This window comes from Callorhinus ursinus, unplaced genomic scaffold (assembly GCF_003265705.2).
Source record: "Callorhinus ursinus isolate GAN/ISIS: 27379988/994484 unplaced genomic scaffold, GSC_fseal_2.0 scaffold8, whole genome shotgun sequence".
Taxonomy (NCBI): domain Eukaryota; kingdom Metazoa; phylum Chordata; class Mammalia; order Carnivora; family Otariidae; genus Callorhinus; species Callorhinus ursinus.
Window position 1 is genome coordinate 46,290,800 of NW_027397070.1, and position 22,450 is coordinate 46,313,249.

Consider the following 22,450-nt stretch of genomic DNA (forward strand, 5'->3'; position numbering starts at 1 on the left):
GGATTTTGTCTGTTCCTCTCGTTGTTGCTGTTTCCTCACAAAGATTATTTTTGAAAAATCTCTGACCTTATTTTAGTTGACTAAAGGGAAAGAGATTTATTTTTACCTGGGTTAGGACAAGAAAAACAGAAGGGCCCTAGAGGTTAGTGACTCAGGTACAACTGGCAAAGGGAAAGTGCAGGTGTGGAGTGAAGTGAAAAACCAGGCGCAGAAGTTTCCAGTACAATGGAGAGTGCATCTCCCTTCCCCCCAGGTTCCCAAATACAAGTCTGTGGATTCAATTTAAAAGGTCACCTTACAGTGGAAAATAAAGAGAAAAGGAAGAAGGCTGCAATTTGTAAGAAATGTTTATCTTTAAAAAAAAAGTTATAAAAGTTAAATAGTCGATTAAAGTTAAAAAATCTATTGCTACAAAATTTAATGGATTTAAAAGATTTCTGGATTGCGTGACTTTAAGCCCAATATTGTCTCCACAACGACCCTACATTTCTCACAGATTCCACACTTCTAGGTTTTTCTTTAGAAAACACGATCTGAGGCTGTTCGTAAGCAATCAGCACCCTGAGTGCAGGGAGCTCTGGCTGAGGCGGCAGGAGTCACCCTGGCAGGACTGGGTGCCCTGCAGCGAGCCGCACACCAGCCAGGCCCCCCCTGCTGCCAGTGCCCCCTGCACAGGGCCTGGGAGGCGAGCCAGGGGTCTCCCGTGCCCCGCAGGCCCCCCTCCCCCGGTCTCTCCGGGAGAATGCCGATCTGCCCCGAGCTGGGCACTTCTTCCAGGGGCCAGCCACACCCTTGGCTTCACTCCACTTTGATTCTGATCAGTTCCCATCTTCCTTCTCCACAGAGTTTCAGAACCAAGGAGTGAAACTGCAAGAGACCAGCACGACGCAGATCAGGCCGCGCTGACCACAGCCAACGGGAGGCCATCCCTCACCTGCCCTCTCCGCCACCCCCACTCCCCATTTGGAAGGGCCCCTGGCCCTCGTCAGGCCCAGCCTCTGGGCTCTTCCTCCTCCTCAGGCCATCTCTATGAGCTTGGGTACCCTCTCGAGGCTACGTCGGTGTCCCACGCTGATGAACGTCATGCCCAGCTGCTGGCCAATGCGGTAGAGCTCGCTCTCCACCTCCTCGGTCAGGGCACTGGTGGCTTCATCAAGCACTGAGGGCAGAATCCGGCAGGAAGAGATCGGCTCCTGCCCCTGGCCCACCTCTGCCTCTCTTCCAAACCACGCTCACCTCTGCCTGGGGCCCAGGGCAAGGCTGGCTGGAAGCTGCTCTGGCTTACAGGAGCCCTGCCACAGGAAGAGCGTGGGCCAAAAAAGCAGAGGGCGAGGCTCCACCTGGGAAGCCTTCTACCAGCGGCAGGATGAAATCCCCCAGCTTCCTAGAGTAAGCACCAGCACTTCCTAGAACCGCTCAAACCAGCGCTCCTTAGTTCCCCCAAGGACGCCAGTCCCTGAAGAAGTTCACACCTGCCATCCCTCCGCCAGGCACAGCTGGGGGTGTTGCCCACTTATTGACGGCAGAGGCTGAGAAGCATAAAATCGCAAGCTTTTTAGGCTGGCTCCAGCTGCTGCCATGGCAGGATGCTCGAGAATGGGTGGTGTAACACATCCCGAGCTGCTCTGGGGATGCCAACCTTGCTGTCGCACAGGCAGAGCTCTGGCATCCTCCCCTGCAGGGACAGAGATGCCCGGCCACGCACAGGGGTGCTCTCCTCCGTGTCTGAATGCCCCCGCGGTTACACATGGAACACACACACACACACACACCCCTGTGAGCACACAGTACCGGGCATGCGTACTGCTGGGGCAGACCTCACCTGCATACTTTGGCTGTAGGTAGAAGAGCCGGGCAAAGGAGAGCCTCTGCATCTCTCCTGGGGACAGAACATCGTACCTGAGGAATGGCAATGAAAGGACCGCTAGAGGAAGGAGGATATGGCTTGGCTTTTGCATAGAATGGGGTCTAAGCAAGAAGAGGTTCTTGGGGCAGAGAGGCTAGCCCCCGGGACAGACGGACATCACCCTCCCCTTTCAACCACAGTCCAGCCCATCATGAGATGGGCTGCCCACATGAGGTGAGGCCAAAACGCTGCTCCTGAGGGCATGAACATGCCCCTGATGGGCCAGCAAACACCTGAAACCCACTGTGTGGGGGGGGGGCACCCCAACTCCCTTCTTACCAGTTCCAGTCGACCTGCTGGTCCAGACCCTCTGTCCTGGTCACCAAACTGGACTGTAACACACCCAGAGGGAATGCTGTCTGTGAGAGGGCCCATCCCTGCTTCCTGTCATCTCTCCACACACACCTCTGAGGCAGCTACAGCCCTGCAGCGCACGCACCGTGGCAGGGGCTGCGGGAACGGTCTGTGCCCCGCAGGGAGGACTATCCTATCAACTACACTATTTACGTCTGCTAAGCAGACTTAGTTTTAGTATCATTTTAAAAGTCGATGCAGAGAATGCACCCTCTGGTTGCCTGTACCTGGCCAACTGCTCCCCTCACCACTTTCTATTCCTACTCCTGCAGTCCAGGCTCACACTTCTGGTCCTGAGCCCCGGGCACTATGCCGGCTCTGCTGGACCAGCCCTTGTGGTCAGTGCTACCAGGTGGGCCTGGGCCTCAGGGTCCCTGCCCATACTCACCAGGCCTGCCAACTCCAAGAACCTCATGATCCTCTCATCATCAGTAGAACCTGCAAAACAGACAAGCCTTCTTCAAGAAGTCAGCTCCTTCTGGGCAGCCAGAAGAGAGGGGGTACACTGTGGAAGGGGCCAGGGCTGGGGTGGGGGGCGCCAGATTCTGGACTAAGGCTCTGCAGTGACGGGGTTATACCACTTAATACACAGAAGAAGGGCCAGGCGAAGGAAGTAGTCCCTTCCCTTCCTCCAATGAGGGTCTCTCCTCAAGGTAGGGGAAGACAGAACAAGATGAGGTCAGGGTACAGACCCCAAAATAGTAAACACTTGAAGGAGAAGAAAACTACCTCAAACCAGCAGCCTTGCCGGAGCCTCTGCCAAGAGGCACTGGCGAGGCCCCAGTCAGGCAGAGCAGGGACAATTTAGATGGGAGGACATGCCCCAAGGAGGCCCAGCTCACCTGAGTCCGGGTAGATTTCCTTCAGGGGATAGATCACCTGATAAAACAAAACCACACAGGTCTAAGATGAGGGCCCATGAGAGGCAGTGCTGCATACAGCCTATCCTCCCTCAGAAACAGCCCCAGCAACTGCCAGAGGCCAGGCTCCTCTCCACCTGAGGACGGCAAGGAACACTCCGGCCAAGGGTCCAGTGGGAAAGTCTGGGCCAGCAGATAGTGCGACAGGGTCATTGCAACCTTCAGATTTGTGTCTGAGGGGAAAGAGTCTGTGAGCCTCCTAAGGGCACAGCGTCCAGAATCCAACCTCGGTGGCCAAAAAATGTATGTGATATTTGGTTTCGGCCCCCACAGGTTAACCTGCCCCCAGGAGCTGCTCTAACGACGTGGCCCAATCCACAGAAGTGAATAAAATGTTCTTAGAACGAGGGAGTTCCTGAGCAGGAGCCATTTACTACCCCACCTTCCGCCCCATAACTTTCTAGAGCTGAGACCTGTCATACTGCCAGAAGTCTCCGTTAGGGTAGAGGGAGGTGCGGGCCCCAGGCTGACCTGCTCCCGAAGGGTCCCATCAGTGAAGAATGGCTTTTGTGGCAGGAAGAGCACCCCATGGGGTCCAAAGTCCGTCAGCATCTGCACTGAGCCTGCAGAGCCCACAGAAACCTCCATTTTGAGATCTCCCAGACAAAGTAACTGCCTCTCATTTCCTCTCCCCAACAAAAAGGCCTGGATTTTTACACACACGCACACGCACGCACGCACACGCATCCCACCGGGCCAAGGCTGGCTCAGAGGCAGGGAGGGCTGGCTCTCACCCCGTGTGCTTGCCCAGAGGCCACCGAGAACCCGGAGCAATGACGTCTTGCCCGTGCCCGTGTTGCCTGTGATGAGCAGGCTCTGCCCCTCAGAGATCTTCAGGCTCAGATCCCTGATTAAGGGTTTATTAGAGGAGGGGGCACAGATGGAGACCCGCTCGAGGAGAAAAGCTGTGTCTGTTGGCTCTGTGACCGGCCGCTTTGGGGCCCTGCGACCGAGGGGAGAGAAGTAGTGTCAGTATGCTGGGAGACAGGGTCTTCTCCTCGGGGGCCTCACCTCTGGACAGGGGGGGTTGTTATGGGATAAACCGTGTTCTCAAAATAACACAATTATTTTGTGAAGACAAGAAGACGGCCATCTGCAAGCCAAGGAGAGAAGCCTCGGGAGAAACCAACCTGGCCAACACCTTGATCTTGGACTTCCAGCCTCCAGAACCGTGAGAAAATAAATGTCTTAGATAAGCAACCCAGTCTGTGGTATTTTGTTACGGCAGCTCGGGCACACGAACACAGAGGTAGGGCTGAGGGCACCTACTTTGTGCCAGGCTGTGCAAAGGCCCGCCGTGACTGATCTTAATCAGCTTTAACACCCACTGAGCACAAACGTCATCCCCACTTGGCAGAGGGGGAAACCAAGTCAGGTGGCTCAGTAACTCACTCAGGGTCACGGAGCTGAAGTTGTCTAACCTTAACCCTGGTGGGTGTGCACAGTGCGTGTGACCAGGGCGTGTGACAGGACGGATGTGGTGGTCGGAAAGGGACCTGGAGTTTCTGGTTCTGCACAGACGCCTCTTTCCCCCAGAGAACAGCACCTCTGGTCTCCTACAGTCGCCGAGCCATCCCCCCAGCCCCAGGCCCACAGCTGCACGAAGCCTGAATTCTGAACGGGGGCAACAGTTAAGGCTTTAGTGCCTCGGAAGGGAGTTGTGTGTAGGCCCTGGAACGCAGGCTGTTTCCACTTTTGAAAGCTTACTCTGTGGCCACTGTCCAAGCACTTTCCACGCACTGTGACAGCTAATCCTCACAACCATTCTAAGAGGAAGGTTCCATTACTGTTCCCCTCACAGTGATGAAGAAACGGAGACACAGAACAGTTGAGTAATTAGCCCAAGAAAGTGAGAACATGAAAACAAATCCTCAGTGCACAGAAAGGCCAGAAACATCACAACGCATGCAAGGAGACATGAGTAAAGGGACGCCTGGGTGGCTCAGTCCATTGAGTGTCTGCCTTCAGCTCAGGTCATGGTCTCAGGGTCCTGGGATCGAGCCCCGCATCCTCCCTCTGCTTCTCCCTCTGCCTCTGCCACGCCCCTCCACTTGTGTTCTCTCTCTCTCTCAAATAAATAATTAAAAAAAAAACAAAAACAGGATACACAAGTAAAGCCATGTGTGAGGGTGAGCGAGGCCTGGGGAAGAGAGAACAGGCAGACCCCGAGGAAAGGGGCAGGCGGCAGGGCTCAGTAGGAGGCAGACTGCTCAGAAATCCTGATTTGTCGTCTCGGGCCCAGGCAGGAGTGTGCACCATGCTTCCTGCAGCTGGGGGAAGGTGCAGGTGACCACAACAGATGTCAGAACAGCACTCCTGCCTGGGAACACCTGTGATGTGCCTGGCACCAGGCAGAGAGGCCTGGTATCTGCTCTGCACAACTCTGCTGCCCGCCTGGGAAAGGGCAGGGCTCCGGGGCGAACCCCAGCTGGGCACGCCCACCACGGCACTGCCCTGCCAGCCCGGCACCCACCTGTCCATGTCCCACTCGCTCTCGTCCGGGACCTCGCCACCCTGCGACTTCAGGGACATGTCCAGCAGGGTCTCCTGAAGTTCCCCGATTCTGGGCAAGAAGTGAAAACCTGAGCTGGGCCTGGGGGCCCAGGTGAACGCATCCCTCCTCCTCTCTCACACCCACTGCCATGTGGCTTTTCTGTTCCTTTTTTCATTCAGCTACTTCTCCCAGTGGCACCCGCTTTGCTCAGGACCTGGAGAGGGGCCGGACGCAGCCTCACCTGTGTGTGTAACCAGCCACATCTGAGAAGGTGCTGGAGAGGTCGATGAGCCCGGTGAAGCAGCTGATGAGGTAAATGCACACGAAGGCATTCTGCACAGGACAGCGCGCAGTGAGCACCGGCCTTGACTCCGAGGCGCTGGGCCGAAGGGCAGAGGGGGACGGCATGAGGGGTCACCAGGAGGGAGCCTCACCTTGCTGACCAGAGTGCTGAGCTCTGTGGGGCTCAGGTCTCCATAGACACCACGGAAAATAGGGATGGCCATCACAACGTAACTCAGGATGCTGCCCAGATAGTCGAATGTGTTGACACCGACTGCAGAAGGCAGAAACACCGAGGGTAAGAGACCCAGGAACCACTGATGTGCTCTGAGGGAAGAGGAAGCCAAGTAGGACCAAGCTATTCCCTGGAGCCTCGTTCTCCCGAGGACACTCCTGGCAAAGACAGTCGCTCCCCGTGGTTAATTCCTTCACCCCGGCAAACTGACTAGGGCAGAGAGAAAGCGGGGAGGTCAGGGAGGGAAGCAGACTATCCCGCCCCTGGGGCTCCTGCCTCCCCGGGCTCCCTCCACCTACTGTACAGCCAGAGCTCCTTGGAAATCAGCTCCCTCTGGGTCTGAAGGAGTCTCTGCAGCCTGCGGTCTGTCCTCATGTGTTCCACATGCCCAGCTCTGACGAGAAAGGCTGGGATGTTGATGGGGCCTGGGAAGCCTCAGCCAGGCCAGGGGAACCTCTAGCCTTCATCACACTTTCCTTTGGGGACCAAGCCTATATCCAAATGGTCTTCATCTCAGACCCTTTCTGCCACTAGCATCCATTCACTGCTTCATTTACTCCGCACAGTATTGTCTGGGGAAAGAACATGAACTCTAGACTGGGCAGATCTGGCTCAAATCCTGGCTCTGGCCAATTACTAGCTGGGTGACTAATGTTACTGAAGCCTCGGAGTTTCAGTGTCTTCTTCTGTGAAATGGGGCTAATCATACCTACAAAATAAGTTAGAGAATTTCTAAATAGAAAGTGCCAGGCAGAAGAGGGACCCTTAAAAAATAACAGCTGTCATTATTAAGCGACTATACACGGAGCAGTTGCTCGGTGGCAGGCTCTGTGCTAGTTAGCCAAATGAGATACACAAGGGGATAACATAGTCCCTGTCCTTGAGCTGTCAGTTTGGGGGGGGCAGGCAGACGCACTGCATTCCTCCCCTGGCACATGGAAAGTGTTAGAGGGACAGAGAAGCCAGGGAAGAACCCATCTAGAGCTCCAAGAACCAACCTGCTTTCCCCAGAGCCCAGAACTTCATGAGAGGCTGCAGAACCCAAAAGCACTTAGCACAGGCCCAGCCCTACCGCCTCACAACCAAACCCCACCTCATAGATTCCTAGTATTCTTGGCGCCCCCAAGTGGTGGCAGCTGCAAAATGCAGCAAAGACAAATAAGTGCAAAGGTCCTCGAGTTATTTAGATCCAGGTGATCCAAGAGCAGCTTCCACTCCTTTAACACACACCTCTGGGGCCTGAGTTATCTCTCTGGCACCAAACAATGACTCCAGAGGTCCCACAGAAGGCAGGGCCCAGGAACCCATCCTGACCCTGAGGGAAGGAAGGAGATTGCACAATGCTGCTATAATCAGACACTTTGTTCTACTTGGACAATGTTTGTGGGGAGCAGGTCTCCTGATCTCCTGAGGCCTCCTTTCCCTCCCATCCTACAGAGACAAAGGATCAGTCTCGGAGACTTTAATCGGCCATCAGGCACTGGCAGAAAGCCATTTTGTAGATGGAAAAACAGAGGCAGAGGCAATGCCTTATAGTCATCACCAAGACAAGAAGCATTCACTCGTTTCATTCTTGGAACAAATTTAGGCCCCCTGCTGGGTCACTAGAAGGAACAACCAGCTTCAGAAGCAAATCCCTGGACCTAAGGATGAGGCAGACAAGGGCAGTGAGAGACATGAGGCAAGGGTCATAGCCAAGGGTAAGGATGCTCAGCCCCAGGGTTCAGTGATGGTGGGAGGGCCGTACAGTTCGTCTTTCCTTTTCTGCCATCTCCACTATCAGCTCTGATGAGGCAGAAGGAAACGATCCCCACCTGACTCACCTGAAAAAAGCAGCAGGCTCAGCATTCACCCGGATCTGCATGTGCTTGAACCTGGGCAGACCAAAAGCAAATGTGTGCTGACAACGGGCAATACTGGCCCTTCTCCTTTCTCTAGCCTGGACCAAGAAGATCTCCAGACGAAGAGGAACCTGGCTCCACCTCAAAAAGGCCCAGCCCTTCCCTGAGCTGTCGCAGGGCCTGGGTGGGGTGGCAGGAGCCCTGCAGACAGGACAACCCCTCACCTCCCCAGAGGACAGGTGCATTCCTGCCCACACCACCTCCTCCCAGGGCCCAACCTGAAGTAGGAGGCCAAGAAGCACAGTGCAGGGGCTGGATCTATTGGCTGAGCCAAAACAGGAAGGTTGGAACAGAAGCACATGAGAAGACCAAGGGATGATGACGGCCAACCAGACACCGCTCTTGCTGCTTCTCACCTAGAACCTCAATAATGCTCCTCACAATCCCCTCTGCAGGCAACAGTACCATCCCCATTTTAGAGATGGGAAAACCGAAGTTTAGGGAGGTTCAAGACTTCACCCAAGAGCACATGGCTAGTAACTAGCACAGGCTGGGACTCGAGGGAGGCTGTCTTACTTGAGATCCCACTCCTTAAGCATTATGCTCGGCCCAGAAACCTCAAGCAAGGGAGACATACCTGAAATCCCCCTCCAGCTTCTCCTGCTGCACCAGCTTTGCCACGATGGGCCCCATCAACATTTTGTTCACAAGGGTTCCCAGGATGAAATACCCGAAGATGCTCACAGGCCCGAGCCAGCCTGTGCTGGAAGGCAGAGAAAGGGAGGGTGGGGGGTGTCACATATCCCCGCAGGCCTCAGCCCTGCTTCTTGCTCTTTCAAGCAGCCCTCGTCCAATCTCAGCCAGCAGTCCTGTGGGACCTCTGCTCCTTTGTGGGGGCAGCGGGTACCTGGTCCAGGTTGTCAGATACCAGGACCCCTGTGACACTGAAAAGCCATGTGTCCAAAGGAAGGGCGGGGGCCCGAGCACAGGACAGGGGAAGCCTTCCTGGGCTGCAGGCGGGAGGGAGGAAGACCGGCCTCTTCTGGACCCTGACCTGGGGGAGCTCATGTGAGGGAGGGACCTCGGGGGGAAACACCTGGGGGTGGGGTGGGGGAGGAGAGGCTTCACCTTTGGAAGCACTGGTAGGTGTAGTAGATGAGGGTGAAAGGGGAGATGATCAGCTTGCTGGCCATGCTGCTGAGCTGTCGGCAGAACCGTTCCACATCCTGGCTGATGCGCTGGTCCCTGGAGCCAACCACAAAGCAACCGGACCAGGGAGCGGGACGCGAAGGGTGGAGAGGGCTGAGGTTACCTCTTGCTCTGACCGCGCCTTTCAGCACTGTTAGCCACGGTCCCGGGGTCCCGGGGAAGACGGACCCCGACAAGCGCTGGCTTTCCTAGAGGCACTCAGACCTTTAGGACCTTTAAACAGGGTTCTGAAGAGTTACTTCTTAGGGTGCCTCAGTTTACCCCTCAGGAAAAGTAGCAAATCAAAGGGCCAGTACCCAGGGGTCCTGAGCCAGTTCTGAGTAGCACCAGAGAACGACCCGAGGGTAGAAGAGCTGAGTTTCTGGACGAGCCAGAAAGCTACCCCTTCTCTCTGCCTCCTCCCAATCCCTTCTGGGAACCTGCGCCTGCCCCCATTTTAGCTATCTGGCTGCTGAAGCTTCATATGGGTTGAGTCATGGAGAAGCCTAGAAGAGAAAGATAAGAGGCAACAGGAATCCCAAGAATCTTTGCCCCAAAGCTCAGCCTGAGCTGACGAAAGGTCACCACAGGCAGAAAAGTGCCTGGGGGTGGTGAGTGGAGAGGGAGTGTGAGGAGAGACCCCGTATGTCCCACTGCACCACCAGGGCCGCTCTGACTCCCGTTTCCAATGGGAGACATGACTTTGGACAAGTCACTTGCATTCTCTGGGCCTCAGTTTCCTCACCTGTGAAATAACCAGCGCTAACTCACACTGGGACACTTGCGATGTGCCAGGCACCCCACATGTGCATTGCATGAATATCCTTTGAGATATTCTTGAGATAGGAACTATCACCCCCATTTTCTAGAAAGGGAACCTGAGGCTCGGTGAACGAAGGCCTGTCAACTGGGAGGTGACAGAATGAAGATCTGAATCTTACACTGAGTCCCGGGCAGCAATAATTTTTTACTGCTGAAAATCCAAGAGCTGGTTTGCGAGCAAGGACACTTTCCTCAGAGGGTGCCTGGTTGGGAAGCACAGGGTATAAAATGGACAAAAGGGGGCCGCTCCTAACTTATATGCCCTATTCTCAGCCCCGCGGCTGCCCGGGGGTTTCTCCATGGAGTCCCCCTTCCCCTATGACACTTATCAACATTTGCAGAGAACTGTGGATGATCTCAAAGGGCCCACCGCAGGGACTCTCCAGGGCGGGGCCAGACTGACAGAACCCTGCAGAGGGTGGGGAGGACGGAGGGGGGGCGCCTACGGGTTATCGACGTCATCCCGCAGCACGTTAAGGGTGTAGTACACGCGGCCTTGGAAGTAGAAGCGGTGAAGGTGCTCGGTGAGGTCCTTTCTCCAGCTCACATACAGCAGGTTGCAGGTGAACTGGTCAAAGCTCTTCAGCTGTGCAGTGGGGAAGCGAGAGGACGTGAGGAAGAGGGAGAGGTGGCTTCTGCACATCTCAGCGAGGAGCTCGGGGCTGGCAGAGTGCATCTGCTGACCAGTCCCAGCCCACTCCGCTTAGTCTCTGTCCACTCAGCACTTCTGGGTTAAAGTGTCAAGTCAGGCGATTCTTCCCTCTCTCCCTCCCTCCCCGTCATGCTCTTTCCATCGCCAAGCACAGGTCTCTGGCCCCTTATGTTGTACTGTCTTATCCTGAGAGCAGGTGAGCTTCCGGATATTGGGGATGGTATCTTCTATGCCATTTATGTTCTCACTTTTCTGTTCACCAAAACTTGGAACAGAGTTCTGTATACACAGGTGTTTACCACCAGAAGACCCATCCAAAGTGCCCAAGTGTGATGAGAAGCGGATTCCCCAAGAGAACAGGCCACACAGGCAGGCAGAGCATTAGGCTTGAGTCCTAGCAGAGGCCTGACTCACTGTTCACCAGGGATGGAGCAGCTACATGCTACGTCCAAGGCAGTGACACTGAGCTCAGTCTAGCAAAGAAACAATTACAAGGGTGTGAGGAGTGTTACAGCAGAGGTTAACTAAAAGTATTAGCTAAGCAGAGAAGAGGGCAGAGTTTGGTTGAGGAAACATGAAAGAGAAGGCTAAGGAGGACTTGAAGGAGTGACAACAGCAGAACGTGAAAAGTGAGCAGGCATTAACCAAGTGAACAGGGTGGGGAAGGAAGCCATTCTGCAGGAAAGCAGCAGGTGCAAAGGTGGAGGGGTGTGACACAGTGCCAGGCTGAACCAGGGCCTCAGCCCCACAGAGAAGCAATACCCCCCTGGCTGCTGATCCCAGTTTTCAAATGCTTGGGAGTTCCCTGAAGCAAGAGTAATGGGAATGGAAGGGACAAGATCATTTTTGCTAAACACTGACTTAAACCAGAACCTCGTGGCCAAGTCCTGGGAGCCGAAAACATCCCAGGGATTGGGCCCAACAACAAGATCAATGCCCTTCTGACCTCCAGTTCCCAGAAAGGGAGGGAACACACACGCACAGCTTGATTTCTGCTTCCTGGTGGCTAAGTCCCAGTGGACACCGTGCTTACCCTAGGCTAGAGAGGAAGAGAAACACAGGGAGAAGACCTTACCATGGAGTTGAGAACGATGAGCACCACAGCCAGGAATGTCAGGGTCTTAAACCCATCCAAGTCTTTGTTTCCCAGGACCCCATAGTACTGGCTGGGGATCAAGCCAACCTGGTAGATCACCAGTTGTTCTGAGGTGGGGAGAGGGGTCCAAAGTCAGTGGTGAAGGGGGAGAAAACAAGGAGTCTTCCCCTTGAGTCCTTGCCTTATCAACTCCCCAGAGAGAAGGGACCCCAAACCAAGGCTGCCCTCCCCCTGTAGCCTGGGCTCACTCACTCACTCAGTAGGGCGACACACAACAGGGTCAGGAACATCAAGGCATTCTGTGATGACCAGGAGGGAAACAAAACCTTCTGTATTTGCAGGAACCGCTGGAGAAATTGCAGATCTAACCTGGGCCTGAAGAAGAGATGCAGGAGAAGTCGAGAGAACCCGAAGAGGGCAGTTAAGCCTTACAGAGCAGTTACCAAGTTGATCTACACTGTTCTGGAGAGGGGTCCAGGCCATGCAGGAAGAATGGTTTACTGATGCTGAAGGCAGTAGACTGGGAACAGACCAGGGAGAGAAAGGGATTTCTTTAAGCTGGTAAATGCTATAAAAGGTTATTTACCAAAAATTTACAGCAAAAAAATAAACAAATAAATAAAACATAGTTAATGAAGAAACTTCAGGCACATCCTCTTTATGGTCACAAACATGACAAGAAAGCCCATCAAAGATTTTAACGTCCTGGGGCACCTGGGTGGCTCAGTCGTTAAGCGTCTGCCTTCGGCTCAGGTCATGATCCAGGGGTCCTGCGATCGAGCCCCGCATCGGGCTCCCTGCTCCATGGGAAGCCTGCTTCTCCCTCTGCCCCTCCCCCTGCTTGTGTTCCCTCTCTCTCGCTGTGTCTCTGTCAAATAAATAAAATCTTTAAAAAAAAAAAAAAAGGATTTTAACGTCCTGGCTAAATCAATAAAGCAAGAAAAATAAATGAGGTAAAAGAATTAAAAGGGAAGAGATTGTCTTTATTTGCAGATAATGTGATCATTTACACAGCAACGAGCAAATCAATAGACAAATGCTGGAAATAAAAGGAGTTCAGCTAGATATAGGGTTAACATACAAATATCAACAGTGTTTCTATACCAACAATAACAAACTGGAAAATATAAAGAAAATATGAGGTCACTTACAAAAGAAAAGCATTAAAACAACTGTAAAACATGGGCGCCTGGGTGGCTCAGATGGTTGAGCGTCTGCCTTCGGCTCCGGTTGTGATCCGGGGGTCCTGGGATTGAGTCCCGCATCGGGCTCCCTGCTCAGCAGGGAACCTGCTTCTCCCTCTGCCTCTCTCTCTGTCTCTTATGAATAAATAAATAAAATCTTTAAAAAAAAAACAAAAAACTGTAAAACATCCGGGAATTAACTTTTAAAAAGAATGTATAAGACATTTTTTTTTTAAGTAGGCCCCCAAGCCCAGCATAGAGCCCAATGTGGTGCCTGAGCTCACAGCCCTGAGATCGAGACCTGAGCTGAGATCAAGAGTCGGAGGCTTAACTGACTGAGCCACCCAGGTGTCCCACATTTTTTTTAAGATTTTATTTTTAGGGGCGCCTAAATATGCACCCCTGAATTTAATCTATGGCACTACGACCCTAGACTGAACCACCGAGGCACCCCAAAAGATTTTATTTTTAAGTAATCTCTCCACCCATCATGGGGTTCGAACTCACAACCCCAAGATCAAGAGTTGCAAGCTCAACCGACTGAGCGAGCCAGTCGCCCCAGGATAAGACATTTTAAAAAGAAAAACGAAAGCTCTGTTATAGGATGTGAAAAAAAATAGAGCTGGCATGACTTAACATTATAAAGACCTCATTTCTAACAAAAGTAGTCTATAAATTCAATATAATACCAATCACAAGCAGAACTTCTCTGAGGAACTTTATATGGAAATATAAAGGCCCATGAACAGCTGAGGGCAACCGTGAAAAACAGGAAAGGAGGAATTGGAGACCCAAACCATCAGTTATTGAGACAAATCAGGGGCGCCTGGGTGGCTCAGTTGGTTGGGCATCTGACTCTTGATTTCGGCTCAGGTCTTGATCTCAGAGTTGTGACACTGAGTCCTGTGTCAGACTCCATGCTGAGCGTGGAGCCTGCTTAAGATTCTCTCTCTTCCTCTCCCTCTGCCCCAGCCTCTCGCGTGTTCACACCCTTCTCTCTCTCTCAAAAAAAAAAAAAAAAAGACAAATCATAGTGCAGGGCTGTGGTTTTAATACAGAAAAACTGTGGTTTTATTTTTTTTTTTAAGATTTTATTTATTTATTTGAGAGAGAGACACAGCGAGAGAGGGAACACAAGCAGGGGGAGCGGGAGTGGGAGAAGCAGGCTTCCCGCCGAGCAGGGAGCCCGATGCGGGGCTGGATCCCAGGACCCTGGGACCATGACCTGAGCTGAAGGTAGATGCTTAACGACTGAGCCACCCAGGCGCCCCAAAATTGTGGTTTTAATATAGAAACAAAAAGACCAATGGGACAGAGACCAAAAAGAAAAAATAGACCTATGTTTACATGGGCACATGATAGAGGTTATATCACAAGAAAGGTCATAGTAATACTAATAGTTGTCAGCACTTATTAAGCACATACTATGTGCCCAGTACTGTTCTACACGTGTTTTTCATGTATTAATTCATTTGATTGTCACAACCTTAAGAGATGGAGACTATACCCGATTTATGGATAAGGAACTGAAGCAAAAGAGGTTAAGTAACTTGCCCTGTCACCCACCTGGTAAGTGGAAGCCTCAGGGTTTGGACAAGGGCAGCCTAGGTCCAAGAATCTTAATGATGCTCCACAGGCTCTCCAATTTTTTTTTTTTAAGAATTTATTTATTTATTTGACAGAGAGAGACACAGCGAGAGAGGAAGCACAAGCAGGGGGAGTGGGGGAGGGAGAAGCAGGCTCCCCGCTGAGCAGGGAGCCTGATGTGGGGCTCGGTCCCAGGACCCTGGGATCATGACCTGAGCTGAAGGCAGACAGACGCTTAACAACTGAGCCACCCAGGCGCCCCTCCGATTTTTAATTATTAATTCATTAGTTATTAATTGAAAATGGTGAAGGAAAATTAAGGTCATTACCTCAAATCACTTAGAAAGATAAAATTTTAAAACTCCAAATAGATTAAAAATCTAATGTGAAATTCTATTTAACAGAAGGAAAGGAACAATATCTTAATGAAGATACAGTGGGGAGATATTCCTCAAATAAGACCCCAAACCCACAAATTTTGATAAAGGGGAAAACTAATGGACTTAATTTATTTTTGCTCAATACAGTGCCATAGATTAAAAGACTTCTGGAAGGTATGTGAAGAGTGTAAAACCAACAAGACATTAAAATCTAGAGCATACAAGGAATTCCTGCAAGTCAGGAAGATAGGAAATCCATGGAAAGTGGGAAAAGGATACAACGAGGCTATTCAGAAAAGGGGAAACCCAAATGCTTAATACAGGAAAACACAATGGGATATGCCACCTTACAACCCATCAGATTGATAAACATCAGAAAACCAAACAATACCAAACATTCCAGGGATGTGGGGAAGCCAGAACCTTTATGCAATGCTGTTGGAAGTATAAACTCATGTGCCCATTCCAGAAAACAATTCTGCAGAATTAGTTATGATCTAGCATCCTACCCTGGGGTGGGTAATCCAGAAAAATATTACCCATATCCACAAGGAGACAAGTGCCAGTATATTTGAGGTGGTTAAAAACTGGAAGCATTCTAAGTGTCCATCACTTGGGGAATATATAGGTAAAATGCGGTCCAAAGTACATAGGGTAGTATTATGCAGCCTTCAGAAATGGAAACTAGACTACTACTGAATGTATGATCTCAAAAACACAACGTTGAGTAAAAAGGTTTTTTTTTTTTTAAATCACAGCATATTATCATTTATAGGAATTCAAAAACCACTATCTTTCAAGGTAAGAGACATGCAGAGTTACGTAAGCTGGGCTGTACAGTTTTTTAATACACCAGAGTGGGGGTCTGAGAAGGGGAGTGAAATAGGATTGAGAATAAGGAACATAATAAAGTAAAGACAAGAGGGACCTTGCACTGGACCACAGCGTGCCAAGAACTGAGGACGATTAACTCAATTCTGTGCACTTGGAACTTCTTGCGTCGGGGGCGGGGAGCCAATTCCGAGGCAGAGGATCCCACAGCCAGAGTGCTGGAGGCCGCCTCGGATCGCGGGAGGGTGGGCGCCCCTTCCGAGCTCCTCGTTCGCCGGGGCCCGGCCACACAGCCCCGGGGAGGGCACCCAGAGGCCCGGCTCTCTTCCCCACCGCCCTGCTCACCTGGCGCCAGCCCCGGCCGCAGCCCCCGGGACCGCCATGAGCCGAGTTCCGCCCTCCTCGCCCCGCTGCCCCGGGAGCCGGCTGCGGGAAGAGCCCAAAGAGCACTCGGTCGGCCTAAGAGGGCGGGCCCACGGTGACCACAGAGAGGGGCGGATAGAGAGGAAGGCGCCGGGCGACGAGGCCGCCCCCGGAAGCGACCCACCCCTCGAAAAGAACCAAAGAGTGCCGAGTGTTACATTTGTCGACCGGGCGCCTTCAGCGCCCCCTGCTGGATCCGGGAGGTTTCCTATTTGACAAGAACAGCCGAAAAATGTGACCATTTTATGACAAATATTTTAGACTCGGAATATAGATGTTTCATACATTCTCCCACAGAAGCCAGAGTGATCTTTTAATAACATAAATCATGGGCACCTGGGTGGCTCAGTCGGTTAAACGACTGCCTTCGGCTCAGGTCATGATCCTGGAGTCGCTGAATCGAGGCCCATAACCGGCCCCCCGCTCTGCGGGGAGTCGGCTTCTCCCTCTGACCCTCCCCCCTCTCATGCTCTCTCTCTCTCTCTCTCTCTCTCGTTCTCTCTAATAAATAAAATAAAATCTTTCAAAAAAACAAAACAAAGCATAAATCATGCTTCTGGATTGTTTCCATAGCAAAGTGATGGCGCCTTTCCCTTAAATCTTCATTGAGAGGCTACTGTTTCCATCTCAGGATCTTTGCAAGTGCAGTTGTCCTGGCTGGGAGCTTTCCCATGGATGGCTTGCTCTCAAAATTCGTTCAAATGTCACCTGGTCACCCTACCTAGAATATGCCAGCCTGCCCACATCATTCCCTATTGTATTACCCTGCCTTCCCGCTCTCCCTCCCTCCCTCCTTCCTTCCTTCATCTCTACACCCAGCATGGGGCTCAAACTCAGGACCCCAAGATCAAGAGTTGCATGCTCCGGCATCTGGGTGGCTCAGTGGGTTAAGCGTCTGCCCCTGCCCCCCCCCCAACCATTATCCCAGGGGCCTGGGATGGAGTACTGCGCTGTGCTCCCTGCTCGGTGGAGAGTCGGCTTCTCCCTCTCCCTCTCCCCCCTGCTCAGGCCACCGCCAGCGTCCTCTCTCTCTCTCTCTCTCAGATAAGTAAATAAAATCTTTAAAAAGAAAAAAAAAAGCGGCGCCTGGGTGGCTCAGTTGGTGAAGCGTTGGCCTTCGGCTCAGGTCGTGACCCCAGGGTCCTGGGACCGAGCCCCACATCGGGCTCCGTACTCGGCCAGGAGCCTGCTTCTCCCTCTCCCTCTGCCCCCCCACTTGTGATCTCTCTCTCTCTCTCTCTCTCTCTGTCAAATAAATAAAATCTTTAAAAACAAAAAAGAAAGAAAAATAGAGTTGCATGTGCTACTGACTGAGCCAGCCAGGTGCCCCACTTGTATTTTCTCTATGATAATTATCACTGTCTGAAGCCATCTTGTTTCCTTGTTTATTGTTTGTCTTCCCCTCTGAAATTAAACTTTCTTTGAGCAGGGACTCTGCCTTGCTCATAGCTGTATTCCCAGTACCTAAAACACTGCCAGTATAAGTGCTTAGTAAATATTTGTTAAATGTTGGAGAATGCAATACTTCATCTCATTACCGTGCCCAAAGGGAGGTGGGAAATAATTCAGAAAACAAGCAGTTTGCGAGAAAGACAAATACCATATGATTTCACTCATATGTGTAATTTAAGAAACAAAACAAAAGAGCAAAGGAAAAAAAAGAGGCAAACCAAGAAACAGGCTCTTAACTGTTGAGAACAACCTGATGCTTACCAGAGGAGAGGTGGGTGGGAGTTTGGATTAAACAGGTGATGGGGATTAAGGCGTGCACTTGTCCTGATGAGCAGTAGGTGATGTATGGAATTGTTGAATCATTATATTGTACACCTGGAAATGGTATAACACTAAATTAATTAATTAATTAATTAAAAAAATAAATCAAGCAGCATGATCTCACAGGGTTTGAATCTGGACGTACCTCCTCATCTTCCTTCAAACCTTTTTTTTTTAAGATTTTATTTGTTTATTTGAGAGAGAAAGCAAGAGAGAGCACAAGCAGGGGGTGGGGAGGAGAAGCAGACTCCCCACTGAGCAGGGAGCCCAGATGCCGGGCTCAATCCCAGGACCTGGGGATCATGATCTGAGCCAAAGGCAGAGGCTTAACTGACTGAGCCACCCAGGTGCCCCTCTTCCTTCAATCCTCATTAAGTGTGAACTATATGCCAAACACCCAAGAAGACACATGTATCACCTGTCCCCATGAAGCTGCCAGTCTAGTTGGGAAGGTCAACCTGTTTACAATTATAGTTGTCTTCATGAAGTGCTGTGACAAAGGTACCTACAGCAAGTTTTCACAACCATGACAGCATTGACTTTTGGGGCCCGATAATTTTTTGTTGGGGGAGTAGGGAGGCTATCCTGTGTACTGTAGGATACTGAATGGTATTCCCAGCTTCTACGCACTAGCTTCTAGCAGCACTCTCCCTGATCCATTTGTGCAATCACTAATGTCTCCGGACATTACCAAATATCTCTTGGTAGGTGGGTGTGGGGAGGAACAAAATCCCAGCATTGCCCACCCCCAGCATTTTGAGAACCACTGCCCCAGAGCCTCAGGGAGTGCCATCCAACTGGGGATGGGGGCAGGGAGTCCAAACTTTATGGAGGAGATAACTGAGCATTTCTCAGAGATGGCAAGAGCTTAACTTCCTCCCAAGTATGATTTCCCGAGTATGGCTTTGTCACTTTGAAAATCAAACAAATAAAACATGTCAGGATGCAATCTCTGAAAAACTAATAAGGCAACCAAAGTATTAAGGCAAGCAACTTCACCTGGCTAGAACAATTCAGGTTTCCAGGTCTTGTCACCTTTTACTCTCAAAAGCATCCTGCTTTGGAGTATGGTGGCATATCTGTCCCAGGTCCCCTCAACACTATATATTACTTTAAACTTTTAAAAGGTATTGTTCTGGGGCACCTGGGCAGCTCAGTCATTAAGCGTCTGCTTTCGGCTCAGGTCATGATCCCAGGGTCCTGGGATCGAGCCCCGCATCAGGCTCCCTGCTCCGCGGGAAGCCTGCTTCTCCCTCTCCCACTCCCCCTGCTTGTGTTCCCTCTCTTGCTGTGTCTCTCTCTGTCAAATAAATAAATAAAATCTTTAAAAATAAATAAATAAGGGTATTGTTCCAATACCAACTGGATTTAAGTATGATCTCAACTATGAAAATATAGATATAAATATCTGCATAGGAAAAACTATAATGCAATATAACAAAATGCTATGTATATCATATCATTCATTAATATATTAGTTTACATTTCTAAATTATCTACTAGCTAACCTCCAACTCTTTAATCCCGGAGTGGGGATAGTGGGAAACCTGACAGAATACCTAAAAATTTTTTAAAATAGTTCCTTAATATCAAATATACTGTGTTCAAATTTCTAATCGTCTCATAGCTGTGTTTTTTTTTTTTTTTTACAGTTAAAAAAATTCAGGATCCAGGGGCGCCTGGGTGGCGCAGTCAGTTGAGTCTCCGACTCTTGGTTTCCACTCAGGTCAGAATCTCAGGGTGGTGGAACTGAGCTCTTCGTGGGGCTCTGTGCTCAGCTTGGATGAGTCTGCTTGAGATTCTTTTCCTCTGCCTTGCCCTGCCCTTCTCCCCTCCACCCTGCCCTGGAGCACACTCCCTCTATCTCGCTCAAATAAATAAATAAGTAAAATCTTAAAAGAAAAAATCAGGATCCAAATGAAGTCCACACATGGCAGTTGATCGATGCATCTTTGGAGACTCTTTTAATCTATAGGTCCTCCTACACCACCTTAGGCCAGCCTCCTAACTGGTTTCCCTACTTCTTGTTCCTGCTTTAATCCAGTTCCTACATAGCAGAAGGGAATCTGCAAAAATGTAAACGAGATCAACACCTCACTTAAACCCTTCAGTGCTTCAAAAAGCTCTAGGGCCTTGGCCCCACCTGTCACTCCAACTTCTTTAGGGGCCAGGAAATAGCCTTGTTCCCCTCAACTCTTCTGTTAATTTCTACTCTTCCTTCTGTCTCCAGCTAACGTCTCTTCCCCAGGTCCTCTCCTGACCACCCTCTCTAAAGAAAGCCTCCATTACTCCTTCCCACAGCACTCCGTTTTCTCACCTGATAGCATTTATTGCACATTGTTGTTACATTTTTCACTCTGTGTGTTTACTTCATTAACGCCTCTCTCCACAGATTGTCTGCCCCGTGAAGGCATGGCCTATGTGTGTTCGCCATGACTGTCTCCATTCTCTGAACACACTCAGGAAGGGCACAATAAATATTTGTTGAAAAAAGACGAGCTAGACAATTTCATAAAACACACAGGTCAGTGTCTCTGCGCACGCTGTTTTCATCTAGGATGAATTTCCCCTTTCTGGGCTACTTCCTCATTCTCATACATAGACAAGGGGTGAATACACTGGTGAAGTAAAATAATGGGAAGTAATTTGGCAATACTACCAAATTTTAGATGATGCAGTGGTTTCACTTCCCGGACTTCTCTTATAAATATATTTAGCCAAGAACATGAAGGGTTAATTACGAGGGTGTTTCTGCAGCACGGTAAGTAATAGCCAAATCCCAGAAGCAACCAGAATGCATATCAAAGGAGGAGTGGTTAGATAAAGTGTGACACAATCACTTTGTAGAATACACTTTGCAGCCCTTAGCGGGAGAAGGGTGTCATCGCAAGATGGTTAAGAGCATGGACTTCAGAGCCAGGTCACATGGGTTCAAATTCCTGCTCCACCACCTAATATCTGTGTGACCTTGGGCAAGTTGCCTCAGTTTCTTTATCTGTGAAATGGAATAATGATTGAGGGTTGTTGTGGAAAATAGTAAGTTAATACACGTGAAATATCTAAACAGCACGTGGTAATAAGAGTTATACTATATATAATGTACAGTAACATGGAAAAAATGCCCATGCTATTATTGTTCAGTTTGTTTTTATTTTATTTATTTTTTTATTTTTTATTTTTTAAAGATTTTATTTATTTATTTGACAGAGAGAGACACAGCGAGAGAGGGAACACAAGCAGGGGGAGTGGGAGAGGGAGAAGCAGGCTCCCCGCGGAGCAGGGAGCCCGATGCGGGGCTCGATCCCAGGACCCTGGGACCATGACCTGAGCCGAAAGCAGACGCTTAACGACTGAGCCACCCAGGTGCCCTGTTTAGTTTGTTTTTAATTAACTAGGTTTTTTTAAAAGTTTATTTTTGTTAGTAATCTCTACACCCAATGTGGAGCTCAAACTCACAACCTCAAGACAAGAGTCGCATGCTTTTCTGACTGAACCAGCCAGGCACCCAAGTTAACTAGTGCCTGGCACATAGAAGGTGTTCAGTTTAAATTTTTCAATTAAAACACTAGTTAATTGGGGCACCTGGCTGGCTCAGTCAGAAGAGCATGCGACTCTTGATCTTGGGGTTGTGAGGTCGAGCCCCACATTGGGTGTAGAGATTACTAGAAGAAAAAAAAAGAAAGAAAGAAAAAAAATTTTTTAACACATGGTAAAAAAATTCACACAGGATGATAGAGTATGTAATGAAAAATAAGTCTGTCTCACATCCCAACTACTGTTCATGGTTTCTTAGGAATTTTTCCAGAAATGTTTTATGTATATACAGATTGATATGTGTGATTATTATTCTCTTTCTCTCCCTCTCTCTCTCTCACACACACACACACACACACACACTTTTCCTTTTAAACACTCTGTCTTGCAGCTTGCTTTTTACACTTTGTTTAAAAAAAACATTTATTTATTGAGAGAGAGAGAGAGCACGCAGGCAGGAGTAGGAGCGGGGAGAGGCAGAAGCTCAAGCAGACTCACCCCGAGGATGGAGCCCGACATGGGGCTCCATCTCATGACCCTGAGATCATGACCTAAGCCGAAATCAAGTGTCTCACGCTTAACTGACTGAGCCGCCCAGGCACCCTAGCTTTTTACGCTTTATAGTATAGCTTGGAGATTGTTCCATACCATATACACCTATCTCATTTTTTTCCCACTATAAAATACACCACCTAAAGAGGAACTATTTATCCAGTTCCCTCCTGATAGACATTTTAGTGGGCTATATTCTCTTGCTAATACATAGAATGCAGCAATGAATATCCTTGGATATAGCCAAAATATGGTTAGGTTTGGGGCGCCTGGATGGCTCAGTCGGTTAAGCGTCTGCCTTCGGCTCAGGTCATGATTCCAGGGTCCTGGGATCGAGTCCCACATCCGGCTCCTTGCTGGGCGGGGAGCCTGCGTCTCCCTCTCCCCCCCCCACTT

At 50.2% G+C, this 22,450-nt stretch overlaps 1 protein-coding gene across 7 annotated transcripts; it reads right to left on the bottom strand.

Moving 5' to 3' along the window:
- Positions 1-329: 329 nt before the first annotated feature.
- On the bottom strand, positions 330-20,411 carry ABCD4 (ATP binding cassette subfamily D member 4). Of its 7 annotated transcripts, XM_073895552.1 has the most exons (22): positions 20,286-20,411; positions 17,909-18,022; positions 12,047-12,165; positions 11,770-11,897; positions 10,489-10,628; positions 9,161-9,277; positions 8,670-8,795; positions 8,015-8,065; positions 6,491-6,585; positions 6,109-6,230; positions 5,916-6,007; positions 5,654-5,743; positions 3,915-4,123; positions 3,652-3,743; positions 3,103-3,139; positions 2,649-2,698; positions 2,186-2,238; positions 1,823-1,899; positions 1,473-1,529; positions 1,237-1,380; positions 1,044-1,159; positions 666-867 (listed from the first exon to the last, which is right to left on the bottom strand). In XM_073895552.1, the coding sequence occupies exons 3-22, from the start codon at positions 12,078-12,080 to the stop codon at positions 799-801; spliced, it is 1,899 nt and encodes a 632-aa protein (XP_073751653.1). In that variant the 5' UTR covers positions 12,081-12,165; positions 17,909-18,022; positions 20,286-20,411; the 3' UTR covers positions 666-798. The 7 variants fall into 7 exon arrangements, with proteins under 7 accessions (XP_073751651.1, XP_073751653.1, XP_073751649.1 ...); XM_073895548.1 differs by lacking the exons at positions 17,909-18,022; positions 20,286-20,411 and adding an exon at positions 16,118-16,256; XM_073895549.1 differs by lacking the exons at positions 17,909-18,022; positions 20,286-20,411 and adding an exon at positions 12,942-13,062.
- Between the last annotated feature and the right edge of the window lie 2,039 nt (positions 20,412-22,450).